The following is a 14,009-nucleotide window of genomic DNA, read 5'->3' on the forward strand; positions in this document are numbered from 1 at the left end:
GGGAAAAACTAGAAATACAGTTCGCCTACCCTTACTTCAGACGTTTGGTTCGGTAACTGTAAGGAAATGAAATTCAATTACAGTACTGCAATCCTAAAATTGGTACACTGCATCCCTCCATCTTTTGGGATGTTATAAAGTTATTATAAGCACCTTCCTTTCCTCAGTCAATTCCCTGATGTTCTTCTTCCTTGTGGCTTTCTATATTCGTCCCGAGTGATGCGATGTGAGTGAATGTGATATTACTATTATTCCATCGCTTATTGTCTTTCATTTGGCATTAATTTCTCTCCATTAGGCAAGAAGAGCGGGAGAAGGAGCTGTCGGGAGCCTATAGGCTGGAACTGAGGCAGGCGACAGAGGCGCAGAAGGCAGCGGAGCGAAAGCTGGCGGAAGTACTCGCGAGCCAAGAAGAAGCAACTCATCGGCCGCACCGTCAACGGCCCGAGTTCCAGGTTCGTGCAACGCCTTTCTAGGCTAAAATATAATGGAGAGTAACGTCCTTAGAGCAAGTGGCAAGGGATATTAATAAAGGACTTTCATCCCATATGCATTAAATGCCATCAGCGGGAAACGGAGTATGCAATTATTCTATTATACTCACGGTCATGCGAAAGGAAATTAGGATATCATCGTTATTTTGTAACGTATTTTTTGTGATTGCATCATTTTCCTAAACCGCAAATTGCAACGGACCGTTTTGCTTAGTCATGGAAATACGGAAATTATATCTGTTATACATTATATCATATCTAGCATTAGATTAAATATACCGTTATGGCAAAAAAATCATAGGTAGAAACTTTTAGGGATGATTAAAAATACTTATATACTTACCGTTTATTTATTTTAATTCAGATTATGGCCATAATTGCTGATTTCCTGGCACTACGAATAATTTAAAAAATTTAAAAATTTTTCAAAACTCTGTCATGCAAGCTCCTAAGGGCAAAAATAGCTATTGCATACAAATGATCACGGAATAACTGTTCAGAAACAACATTTGATGTTCATGTTTACCCTCGTCATGATAGACTAACAGGAAGAGGTGAAGAGGAAAGGTATTGAGGAAAATTAATGGGGAGAAGATGAAATTCGGAGCAATTTGAAGCATGAATTTGCATATCATTTTTGCATGGATCACGATTCATCTAGGGTCTAGTGAGTCACTACTTTACCACGAACACTTCCTTTTTGGGTGTTCCCACTCTTCAATAAAGATTTAATTTTATATGCTTATTGAGGCTGATGCGTACAATATAGTTCTAATGGTTGCCATTTTTCATCAATGCTTTCGTAATAACCATCTTTTCATCTTATGCTCATGCTAAAAAATATCTATTAAAAACTCGAACTGTACCAAACGCAATTTGAAGCAATAAATAAACCTATCATAAGCACTAAAAACACGATTATTTTACAGTTACAACTGGTTGTGAACAAGAATAAGCAATCACTCATTGGTGAAAAAAATAATGTAAATATTTTTTAATAAATAAAAGATTGTACCACTTTTCCACAAAAATTTTTACTGCGTACAACGCGTTTCGGCGAACAGAGCCATCATCTGGTGTGAGCCGAAACGCATCGTACGCAGTAAAAAAAATTGTTGTAAAGTGCTTCAATCTTTTATTTATATAAATATGTCTAACTTCCACCAATTGAAGCCTGAATCTGTTGAACTTAATTTAAATATGCTTCAGATGAACATTCTGAAAAAAATAATAGCATGTAAAATGTTGCGTAAAAGAAGAGCGCCGAGTGCGTATTCGAGTCATCCGGGTCCGAACCCCGTCGATTCAAATGATTTTTCCTCCGAGTAAGGTTCGTGCTAACCCGTCTGCGCCCAAAGTTTTTCCTTTAATTCACACACATTTCGCTTTTAAAGAACATGATACATAGTAGCTCAACACAATGAACACAACTCAAGCTGACTGAATAATAGAGGAAACCTTCTACTAAGTATGCGCACCGAAATGTACACTAAAATTCACATATTAAATGCATTGCAGGAGTATTGGCTCAGCACTGCAATGGGTGCCATATGGCACCCGTGGGCGTCGACGGGCTTATGCTCTCCTTGCTTCCATTCGCACATCTCAGTCTCGAGAGGAGATCCTGAGAATCGGCGCGCCAGTGTTGAGGCGCGAGAAGTCGCGTGGGGGGGGAGGAAGGATATTTTGGAAAAGAACAGCGAGTCACGGAGGTGCTAAGAGAGGGGCGCTCGCATCCAACTCGGACACGCACTCACGCGAGCCATGTGTCGCCATCTGAACGGGAAAGGCTCGAAACGCTGTCCTACCCGCCCGTGTTCCAGAAGTGTGGCGCGATAACTATAAGGAAGAGAAATGCAATCGCAGTACTCAGAGGCGTAGCCAGGAATTTCGTTCGGAAGGGGGGGGGGGGCAAAACCAGGGGAGAAATATTTTTAAAAATAGGGTACTAAGAAGAGGGCTTTAAACTAACTTCGACACTTTTCATAATGGAAAAACTTCATTTGTCAACTAAATCTTTTGTAAATTCATAATTTTTCAATTTTTGTTTTCTTTTATCAAGGAAAGAAATTGTATGCTTTCCTGGATATCACACAATTACTTATACCACTTATTTTTTACAGAGCACGACCCGGGTTTCAATGAATTATCAAAACCACAAAAAAATAATAATAATATGATAATTCATTGAAAACCGGGTCACGCCGCATCTCTCCCCCTCGCTACGCCACTGGTAGCACTGCAATCCCAAATTCATGTAACGCAACCTTCCGTTTCTCCAGTTCCTTCAGTAACCTGATGCTCTTTTTCTTGGTTTTCTTCTTTAGCTTTCGTTAGTACTTATCTCATGGCATTTGTCGGTAGACATTTCCTTCAATAGTTTCCTTCCATTATGCAGAATTATCATAAAAAATGGTGACGTTTTGAGCATAATTATTTAAAGCTTACATTTATTGTTATTACGACACAATACCCTAGAATGATAGGGAAACGAGGGAGGGGAAGGAAAAGAATAGGATTTTTAGATAGATTGAAAGAGAGTAGGCCTTACAGTGAATTGAAGAAGGCAGTGCTGGAAGGAAAGGGAGGCTCCCAGATCATTTCTTTAATACTCCATGGAAACCTACCATAATCGGTAGAATACTATTTTTTAAATATTTATTATATTTAGAATTTGTCGCCTGAGACAGATTTTTTACATAGTTTATAAATTTCATTGCGTGCGCCGTTAGTCTCTCGACATGAGAGAAAACCGGCGTCGACATTACATCGACTATTCCTCATGAACTATAATGAAAGAATGGCGCAGTTTCAGTAATTTACAGAAAATAGGAGGGGTAGGGTGGCAGAGATTTTTCAGAGGCTGCCCGATACCTGCTTGAGTGCCTTTAGGAGGACATTTCAAGAGCAACACTCCGTCCGTCGGATGGGACGTTAAGCCGTGGTCCCCTTAGCGCCTTTCGTTAGGAGTTGGCTAATAACGACGCTGGGTTTCTCTCTAGTCGAGCGACTAAGGGCGCACAGGTTACAATTTATAAATTATGTTTAAAATACAATTTGAGATGAAAATTTCGAAAAATAAAAGTATATAACTGAAATTGATTCAGTTTTAATTTAAACCAGGTTCAAAACCGCACCATTATTTTATGATAACGCTGTATTTCTCACGTAATTACTGTGTCTTATGACGTGGCCAATTCCACCGAGTTCGTCAATGACGCATTACCTCTCCTTTTCTATTCTACGGCCCATAACCTCGTTTCTCGCCCTACTCTTTCATTTGAACTTCAACACCCGCAATCAGCACCAGGTATCAAATTCTTCATACCCGGTCGGCATATTTATCATCCATTGTGGTGACTTTGCAGAAGGAAAATTAGGTAGTTAATTAATCATTAAATTATTTTTGGCGATACTACGGTCGTTGCTAAATGTTTCACCTCCACTTCCTGGACCCTGCGAAATTCCAGCAATGTGCTGTAAATGTAAGAGGCTAAGTGGTATTTAAAAGCAGATGAATATATATCCAACCTTTTGGAGAAAATTTTAAATAACCTAACGTTAGACACATGCAAATCAAATTAGGTATCTAAAACAAATACAATGGTTTTCTGCTATAGTAGTTAAAGTCGAAAAATAGGCACTTAGAGCTTCTCGTCATTAGACTTTACGCTAAAGAAGTGTCTAAACTCAAAATTCCGTTCTAGGAATTGAGAGCCTCCAAGCGCTTGAATATCTCATTATTATAAGGATAAAATTGTTCGTAATAGGAATTGTCAAATGTTCACAGCTTGGTCAGCAATTGAAAGCTCTCTTTTTAAAACACAATTATTCCAATGCTCCACCAAGAACCTAATTTTTTCACCCAAGGTTTGACTATCACACAGATAATATTGGATTTATTAACGAGGAGAGCATTTTTTGGCTTGTAGGGAGATATTTACCTTTGTGTATAACATAGTTAATGCATCTGATGTACCTACTACTCCTCAGAAACAAAAATATATTCCCACTTGCACCCCATCATGATGCATGCGGAAGAATTTGGCAAATTACCATTTTGACGCCGCAAGAATTTTGTTTACCAATACGCGCACTTTTTTTAATACAAAAAGGTTTACAAGGGTGACTAAAAGACTAAGTGTCAAATATTTCAAGGAAAAAGTAATGAATAGAGTAATTGAATTGAAATAAAGATTGCTATATGTTCAAAAAATAATTACAAATTTTGCAGAAATGTCATTTTATACATGGAAAAATTGAATCGATGAATCTGATATGGGCTTATGTAATGCTTTTACAAAATTTTGAAATGCCGCTTTAGTGAACTACAATAGGCCGATATGCTTTAAGAATGGATAAGTAGATAGATCTCTCCAAAAAAAGACCTCTAAAAAATCATTTTTTTTCAATATTTTTAGCCATGAGGTCGATCGGGCGTCATTTCGCATATTATATTTATTAAATGCTTCATAGTACATATATATTCCCATTTTCTGATTACTAATTAGATGAATGAGAAACAATCATGAATAACATATCCCACAGTATGTTCTTATATGAGATCAAAGCTCAAAAACTAAAATTGAGTTCATTTTAAAAGACGAGGTAAGAGAGATTAAGTAGGTATATCGCCAGGTAAACTGCGGATAATAAGAAAGGCCCTTACAAATGCTGCATTGAAACGTCAAGTACGCAGTTAAAAGGTTAGCCACGAAGGGAAAATGCATTAGCGAAATGAGAAACTGGAATTTCGGTCTCAAAGTGGAGTCTTTTAGAAGTCACTGGGGCTTGAAATGCGCAAAGCGTTGCCTCATTATTTGTAAAGGGGCGGATTATTTCATCAAAAAGCGGTGGATGGAGATAAAAAATGACGAAACCGCTTCGCAAAAATAATTAACGGCATTTTAAAGATTTAACGCGTGAAACAGAATGCATGTGTGGCGAGAATCTCAGTAGGTAGTTAAATAGAGGAAAAGGAATTTTTTCCTCTTTCCATCACTTCAAGCTGCGGTGAAGAAATTTTGCAGTCAAACGGAGATCATAGACGCGCTTAATGCGACCCAATTGTGGATTTAAGGAGAGTGACGCTGCAGCGTGCTGGTGACTTTACCGGGCACAACGTACCCTACTGAAAGCTAGTTGGCAAATTTTGTATGTTTATAAGGTTCGAAAGACCTATAGGAAGAGTTAACAAGATTAATTAGACTACTAACTGCCTTTTATTTCTCCTGAGGCCATGAATAGGGTTAATCGGGAAGAGATACCTCACATTTTGTAAAATAACTATATTTTGTCTTATTTTGATTTTTTTAATTAAACTAGCTAGTAAGTATGGTGACTAGTCTTGTTTCTGACGTATATACGAAAACGTACACTTATATGATTCTTATCTAAGCTGTAAGAATTATTTTTGTTAAAATATTACTTCGCAGCGTCCATCTCATATGTAGCGAGTAACACGCCGCACCTATGAGGTTGATACACCGCATGCAATAAAAACCGGCAAACTGATTTCTGTATTATGTAGCTCCATTAAAAAAGAAATATTGACGTATTATTGAATTTTTTAGGAAAATAAAGTATGCAAATACTTTTAATATTTTTCTTATCAATCTACCATGTCTACGATTTTAATGCAACTGAAACGCACGTTGTAAAACTAGAGCTATGTTTATACCATTTTAATATGAACATGCACATGTAAAACAAATAAATTTAACTAACATGAGCCATATTTATCCAATTTTTATTGAAAAAAAAAACAAATTGAACCGAAGAAATTCACTTAAGAGAGGCTTAATTTAGGCTTTTTTTTAGAATTCCAGAATACAATTTGAAAAATAAATTAAGGCAGTCAATTTAAGTTATACCTTGCTTAAATTAAAACCTGATGTTGCCTATATACTTAGCATAGTAATGCTCAAAATATGCGTACAAATAGTTAAAGACTACATGACTCAAAAACAATTTTTAACTTTAATTTACACACTATAACAGTTATAACGTTGCTAAAACGTGTTACTTAATAATTCATTTAAAATCATTTTTATTCTGTATGAAAGGCAGCTGGGCGAGGAAATGGAATATAAAAGCGCTGAAGGGGAATATGAGGAGAGAATATCAGGAACTACTGGAAAATAGTATCCGGGAGACTGGAAGTACACAGACTGTAGAGGAAGGTTGGGATAATATTAAGACGGGTACAGTCAATGCGGCGGAGAATTCAATTGGTTATGTTGATAGAAGAAGTATAAAGAAGCCTAGAGTTACGGAGGCAATGGTAAAAATAAATGGAGGAGAGAAGGAAGTGTAAGAACGTGGACACAGAACAGGGCAAAAGAATGTATAAGGATTTAAATAATCGATTACGACGTGAAACTAAGAGGGCAAGGAAGGCTTGGTGGAAATGACAGTGTGAGGAAATGGAAAAGTTCCAGAAGGATGGAGAAGTAGGCGCGTTATATGGCAAAGTTAAGTCGTTATCGGGCGGCAAAAGAAGGCAAACCATGCCTAAAATTAATGCTAAAGATGGGAAGAAGCTGACCGAGTGAGGGGAGGTACAGAGTAGATGGAAGGAATACGTGGAGGATCTGTATGACGGAATAAACAGACCAGAAAGATGGACTTCAGAGGCGGAAGGTGCAGTGGAGAAGGATAATCTTGGGCCGGGGATATTAGATTCGGAATTGGAGAGATCGCTTCGTGATGTGAAAGATAGGAAAGCAGTAGGCATGGGCAATATCCCGTGCGAGCTTCTGAAGAATATAGGGAAGAAAATGTTTTTCGAACTATTACCCAGGATATATGAGGAGGGATGTTGGCCGGAGGATTTCGTGAAGACGGTTTAAATTCCGCTCCCGAAAAAGAAGAAAGCTGTGGAATGCGGATATTATAGGACGATTAGCCTAATACCGCATGCGTAGAAAGTGGTACTAAGGATATTAAACAGACGAATGGAGGCGAGAGCAAACGAGTATTTGAGTGAAGATCAGTTTAGCTTCAGAAAAGGGAAGTCAACACGTGATGCGATTGCAATAATGAGGACCCTCGTGGAGAGGAACCTAGATTATGACCAGGACGTATATGCGTGTTTCGTGGATTTCTAGAAAGCGTTTGATAGGAGGAACTTGGTAAATTTAATGGATATTCTCAAGAGAATAGGTGCAGATTGGAAGGATAGACGACTGATTCGTAATCTGTATATGGCCCAGACTGCGCAAGTGAGGGTAGCGGACGGAGAATCTGGGTGGGCAAGCATTGGCCGAGGTGTGAGGCAAGGCTGTCCTCTATCGCCGCTGCTTTTTAACGTATACACTGAGGAGATGGTAAGAGAAGCGTGGGACGAGTTGGAAGCTGGAGTGAAAGAGGGAGGGATGATGTTGAAATCGGTAAGGTCCGCGGATGATCAGGCGCCGATTAGCCAGTCAGCGAGGGGACTGCAGGCTCTAGTGGATGCGTTATACGAGCAGTGCGAGGAGTATGGGATGAAGATTAATCACAAGAAGACGAAGTTAATGGGGTTTTGTAAAGTATCGTGAGCGAGGAATGTGAGACTCAAGATAAAAGAAGGTGGGGAAAAACTTGAACAGGTAGAGCAGTTTAACTATTTGAGCAGCACATTAGAGGAAAAAAACTGACACAGTAGCAAGGACATCAGGAAGCGAATTGCACTAGCAAAGGAGGCGTTCATGAACAGGAAGGAGCTTCTGAGAGGATCGTTATGTAAGAGTTTAAAGAAAAGGTTAGTGAAGAGTTTGATTTGGATTGTAGCTCTCTACGGTGCGGAAACGTGGACACTGAGGAAAGAAGACGAGAGAAGATTGGAGGCATTCGAGATGTGGGTATGGAGAAGAATGGAGAGGGTGAAATGGACGGAGAGGAAAAGGAACGACGAAGTGCTGGACATGGTGGGTGAGAAGAGGCAGCTTTTAGATGAGATACGGAGGAGACAGAAGGAAGGGATGGAGTTAGTGCTTAGCGGGGAGGGGATGTTGAAAATGGTGTTAGAGGGTATAATGTTAGGGAAGCGTGAGAGGGGAAGGAAAAGAATAGGATTTTTAGATAGATGGAAAGGGGGTAGGCCTTACAGTGAATTGAAGAAGGCAGTGCTGGAAGGAAAGGGTGGCTCATGGATCACTTCTTGAATGCTCCATGGAAACCTACCTTAATCGGTAGAATACTATAATAATAATAATTGAGTGTAACTCAGAACGTGGGAAGGATGAAGGGAAAAAGGATCAAGGAAGAGAGCTAAAAATGGTGAATGAAGAATCTTCCCTATAAGATACGGAGGAGACGGTCTTTGCAGAGACACATCTCATAGTAAGCGGGGTGGGAATCCTAAAAACCGCGTTAAATGGTAGGATATTGGGTGAGAAAAGAAGAGATATTAGGGTTTTTGAATGCTGGCCAAAAATCATAAGGCGACGGTTTATGCTCTTGACTAAAGGTAATTGTTGGCATTTTCCTTAACGAACTAATATTTCTTAAACACTTTGAGAGCTATTTATAAAATTTACAGCAAATCAAACAAAAAATTTAGACCTCATTCTACTAAAACTATAAGGGCGATACGGCTCATTTTGAGAAGAAGAAATAAATGCAATAGTAGCATGTTCCTGTGTGGAGAAAATAGGCGTGTCACCACGCATGCCTTATCCCATACGTTACTTGTTTAAATTTTCCGAGCAGTCAGCCTACGCGGCCATTTTCTCTTTTTTATAAATCACAGACTAGCTACCAATCCATTAGTATATTTATCCTATCACTTTATATCTAACCAATATATAAATGTCTCATCAGACCAGATCACGTAAAAAATAATTGCCAAAAAACTCTCATATTTCGTGCGGGATTAATCATAATCACTTGCTTCCCCTGGCGCTTTCGTCGATTGTCGAACGATTCGTGTGTGTGTCGGAATTATGACGTTATTCACTTTAAAATGCCGTACTCTCGCCTAATAGCCATACAGATCCCATAGTTACATCAGGTATCGGAAACGGCCATTTATCACAATTTCATTCATACAAACTATTTTTTCATGGCTAGTTAATCCCTTTTCAATTATTGACTTCGCAAATCCAAGAACGCGCCAGCGCCCTGTCGATTTGCTCAATTTCGTTTACTTTACTCTCACGAAATCAGCTGATACTAAGGAAATCTTCATACAACGCCTGTGGTGTAGACTATCATCGCATCCAAAAACAATACACTGGCTTCAATAAGATGCAACGCACGTACAATATCCCAATATGGCATCAAAATTTCTTTATGAACAATGAGGCACAATATGTGTGAACTTCTAATGCCAATTTAGCTTTTTACGGATGTAATTAGTGAGTAAGTGAGCTAATTTTCACCTCTTCTGAATTCCGAATGATAAATTGTCCCAAAAGAAATCCCAGTTACTTTTTTACGCAGAAAAGAACTGTTAATAATGAAGAGATTTTAAAAAAATTATACAATCCATTGCGGTATATTCCCCTGAAAGTCATGAAATATATCCTATTCAGTTTCAGTCCAGGAGCTACAAAATTCTATCAAGTAATCGAGAAAAGGGTAACATTTACTCTCTAAAGCCTTAATGGTGATTATTTTTTGCCTCAAATCTTGACTTTCCAATTCTGAATCAATTGCAATTTTCTGGGCACTAGTCAAAGATGACTTACAGCTGTAAATTTTGGTAAGTATCGTATCTAAGTTTGTAGCCTTAGAAGATGAAAAAAATATTTTTATAAAACTCTGTGGAATAAAAAATGGGCAACTTAAAGAATAATTCCGATCGAGGGAGATCAGTCATCAGTTCCATTCCACGTAAGTTTTTCAATTAATCGACTAAGGAAACAGATTATGAAAGATCATTTGGAAGAGGAAAATGGAAGCCATATTTAGCCTGCATTACGAATGATAACAGCGTCTTGCTTATAACACCGAACAGGTATTTTTTGTGGCCCTGCAAAAAGTACGAGGATATGAAGAAACTCGGCGATTGATTGCGGGGTATGTTTTGCGTGGAATACATGCTCACTGTTCTCCCCATTCTATTTATTCTCAACTCACCCAGTTTCTTTATGCTCACACACTTACAGTAAGGCCTATTGTGACTCGTAGCTGCTTTTTAAATGCGAGGAGTTTTTTTCGCCGTAATGATTATTCATGAATGCCTCTCAAATGCATAGCGTATTTTCCAAGGACACAATTCTACATGAGATTCATTCTTCATATGATACTCCACCATTTTAACGCATTAATAGCCGCCTTAACGCCGGGCGTTGAATACGCTGTGTAAAAATGTAGATGATACATTCCTCAGTTATCCAGTAAGCCATAAATGAACGTGTTAGAAATCACTAAAAGGATCTATATCTCGTTTTGCTATTCTTTATTTCGTTTCAAAAGAGAGGGTGCATCAATTCGTTATCAGAATCGATTTAACGGAATAAGAGTTTTAAGTTTGGCTTCAAAATCAAAAAAAATAAGCAAGGAAGGCAATAAACAAAATCGGCGAATTAGAGCTTAAAATATAGTTATTTTAAAAACTTCTGTGACCGCTTCGTAAAGGTGCATAGTATTGACGCTGTGATTGAAGAGATTAGAATTAAAAAATGCGGATAAATTTTCATTTAAAGGATCCTAGCTTGCGCCGCTCTATACTTAATTCTTCCAAGGCCGTAAGTACCACATGTATCCCCTTTTGGCCAATTTAAATTATTTTGCTGACTGCAATTGTAAGACTATAATAATGAAGTAATTATTAAGTAGTTTATCTTCTCCTACTCGGCAATATGATCCAGTGTATTAAGTTTCCAAAAGGTTCTGCAACTAAATAAATTGCATACGTTATGACAGTATGCTTACATTGACATACACCATTTCACAGTGGATATTGTGTTTACGACACAAAATCATTGCTAGGAACAGAGAATTGAATCTTTTGACGATGAATTCCCTTGAATAATATGGATGGATAGTATTTAAAGCTGACGTCTCAGGGTATTCACCGTTTATAAAGAATGCTATCGTCGAAGCAATGGGGAAACGTAATTTATCTTTTCGTTTAAAGAAGAAGATAATGAAGAAGTTGTTATGTAGAAATTAAATGAAAGTAAGTCTTCATATAGACATAATAAACAAACTCAGGAGAGAAAGGACCCCATTATTGCTATCATGGCCTTATGGAGATATGTGCATACGTACTACCGAAAGACGAATGTACTAGTAGTGAAATTCAACAGCCTTTTGGAAAATATAAGGTCTTCCCGTAGCGTTCTTGTCTGCTCAACAATAAATCATAATATTTTGCTGACATTCTTCCCACGGTATGAACATTACTTTGTAGCAATATCTTACTCCGTTCGTCGTCTTTCGGGCGAGTGTCTTACCGTCGCGAATATGTGATGTACCGGCAAGCCGCTGCACCCGTCTATTGGCATATTGATAAACTGAATCGATAAGGTCAAGTTACGCTCACAATAACGCCTAAGGCGTGAAACATGCCGTATCAATAGAACAGAATTGGCAAAGGTTTGAATGGTGATTTACGGTATCATTAGCCTGGAAAAAGGTCCCATAAAAGATCTCCCGCGTCCCAAAAACATATTGATCTTTACTACCAACAAAAGTGGCGTTGTGTGCTTCCCATGTAAAGCGTTATTCCCATCCAGCGTTTCTAAATTGCTAACAAGAGTTCTGAATCTAAGAGGAGGTGCTGGAACTTAATATGAAATTAAATAACTGCCTAATTTTTATGAATGCGTAAACGGATTTTAGGTAAAATATTCACGACAATAAGATATGGTACATTTTTTTCTTATTAAGATAGACGGGATAAGACCCTCGTATTTTCTGCTTTTTTGGTGTGGTTACTTAGATAATAACATATCAACAAGTCAAGGTAAAGTCATGAATTTAAGACATGATTCCCGAGAGGATAGATACTCTTCATTATTCAAAATATAATTTTATTTTAAATTTATTGTAAAATAAAGAAACATGATAGTGGTATATGCTTGATTCACAATTTAATAATTACCCAGAAAAAATCAGGCATATACTCGTAGTTACCAATTTTGGTGGCCCCAAGAGTGATGATAGTAAAAGATTATATAAATGTGAAGCGACCAAGGTACAGGTTTTTACGATAGAGTTCTCTGTCTCACTTGTAAGTAGAAAACATGGAATAGCCTCATTAGATGTGGTTGTGTTTCTTCTAAGAAAAACTTCTGTCATAGCTATGTAATCATGTATTATGCTGCATAGTGCATGCATAATAACTGTGATCATCGTTACCAATTGATGAATCGCTCGTATGATACAACTGGTAATATAGGGCTGAGAATATGTTGTAAACTATTTTTCATTCCTCTCCAGGACCCATGAGTCCCTGGAATGGGCCCTGAGTCATTTCCATAATAAATACATGTAAAGGTCGTTTTTAATGACTGCAGACCTTTTTCATTTTGCATTTTGAAATTAGCGATAATGGTCACATTAGGTTGAGACATGTACTATTGAAAATAAAAAGAAATGCACATTCTTATTTTTGTAATCGAATTTCGTTTTCCACGTGATTTACGGAGAGTTTAGAAAAAACATAAAAAAAAGCTGAAATTTTAGCGTTTTTGTCTTACTGTCCCCTTGACGACCGTCAGTATTATGTCGTTTTAAGTCTCTTTCTATCACCATATATTATGAATGGCATGTTCCAAGGAGATGTAATACTACCACGACTCCCTATTATTCCGACAGATGTGCCGAATGATTAAAAACGGGTTCAATTTACAGTTAGATTGACTTCGCAATGACAAGTCTCTAGGCCAAACGATGTGTTTTTGTGGATTTGAGGCAAACCGTGTTCTTCACACGGACAATTGTACGTGGCATCCTCACGCGCGAGTAAACAATCCAGTTTGTTTGTTTTGGCTAAAGATCTATTTACTAAAATATCGTACATTCCATTGAACTCTGAGGCTGGTAATGTTTTTTTTTAGCATTCATAATTTGTGATAGAGGTGTCATTTGAAATTTATTGATTACTAGCAGGCTACCCAGTATCGCTCGGGAAGTATTGTACCTAGAGAAGTGGCAAACTTGGAACAGGGAATTCATGGTCACATGGCAGGATTTTTAGGTAAAAGAACAAAGCAAGTCTGATGATGGCATACATATATATATAACTGCAAACAATGGAAACAATGATTTCTGTATATCGCGTACGGGATGAACTTACTCATACCCCAGAAAATCTGTTTTGCACCAATAGTATTAATAGGTAAGAGTAGAATCCTTTTAGTTATGTTTTACCAGACCGTGTCAAGGGTTTTGTCTACTCAGCAGGATTAGCACCACAGAAGTTGTATGACGTGACGTAACTAATAGAAATGAAATAAGGACGCGTCGGCCAAAACCGAAAGTAGCACTACGTGATTTGGGAGCATGAGATGCACCTAGGAACTAACTTTGGTTGACAAACAGGCATCCTCTTTTATATACACATATAAGATGATAAAA

At 37.9% G+C, this 14,009-nt stretch overlaps 1 protein-coding gene across 6 annotated transcripts in view; it reads left to right on the forward strand.

Moving 5' to 3' along the window:
* Positions 1-14,009, forward strand: part of LOC124155560 (protein FAM184A-like) — a 369,522-nt gene that overhangs the window by 61,342 nt on the left and 294,171 nt on the right. For all 6 annotated transcript variants that reach the window (XM_046529496.1, XM_046529497.1, XM_046529493.1 and 3 more), the window contains exon 4: positions 299-455. In XM_046529496.1, the coding sequence (XP_046385452.1) occupies positions 299-455 (157 nt within the window). The remainder of the gene's footprint in view (positions 1-298; positions 456-14,009) is intronic.

This window comes from Ischnura elegans, chromosome 3 (assembly GCF_921293095.1).
Source record: "Ischnura elegans chromosome 3, ioIscEleg1.1, whole genome shotgun sequence".
Taxonomy (NCBI): Eukaryota; Metazoa; Arthropoda; class Insecta; order Odonata; family Coenagrionidae; genus Ischnura; species Ischnura elegans.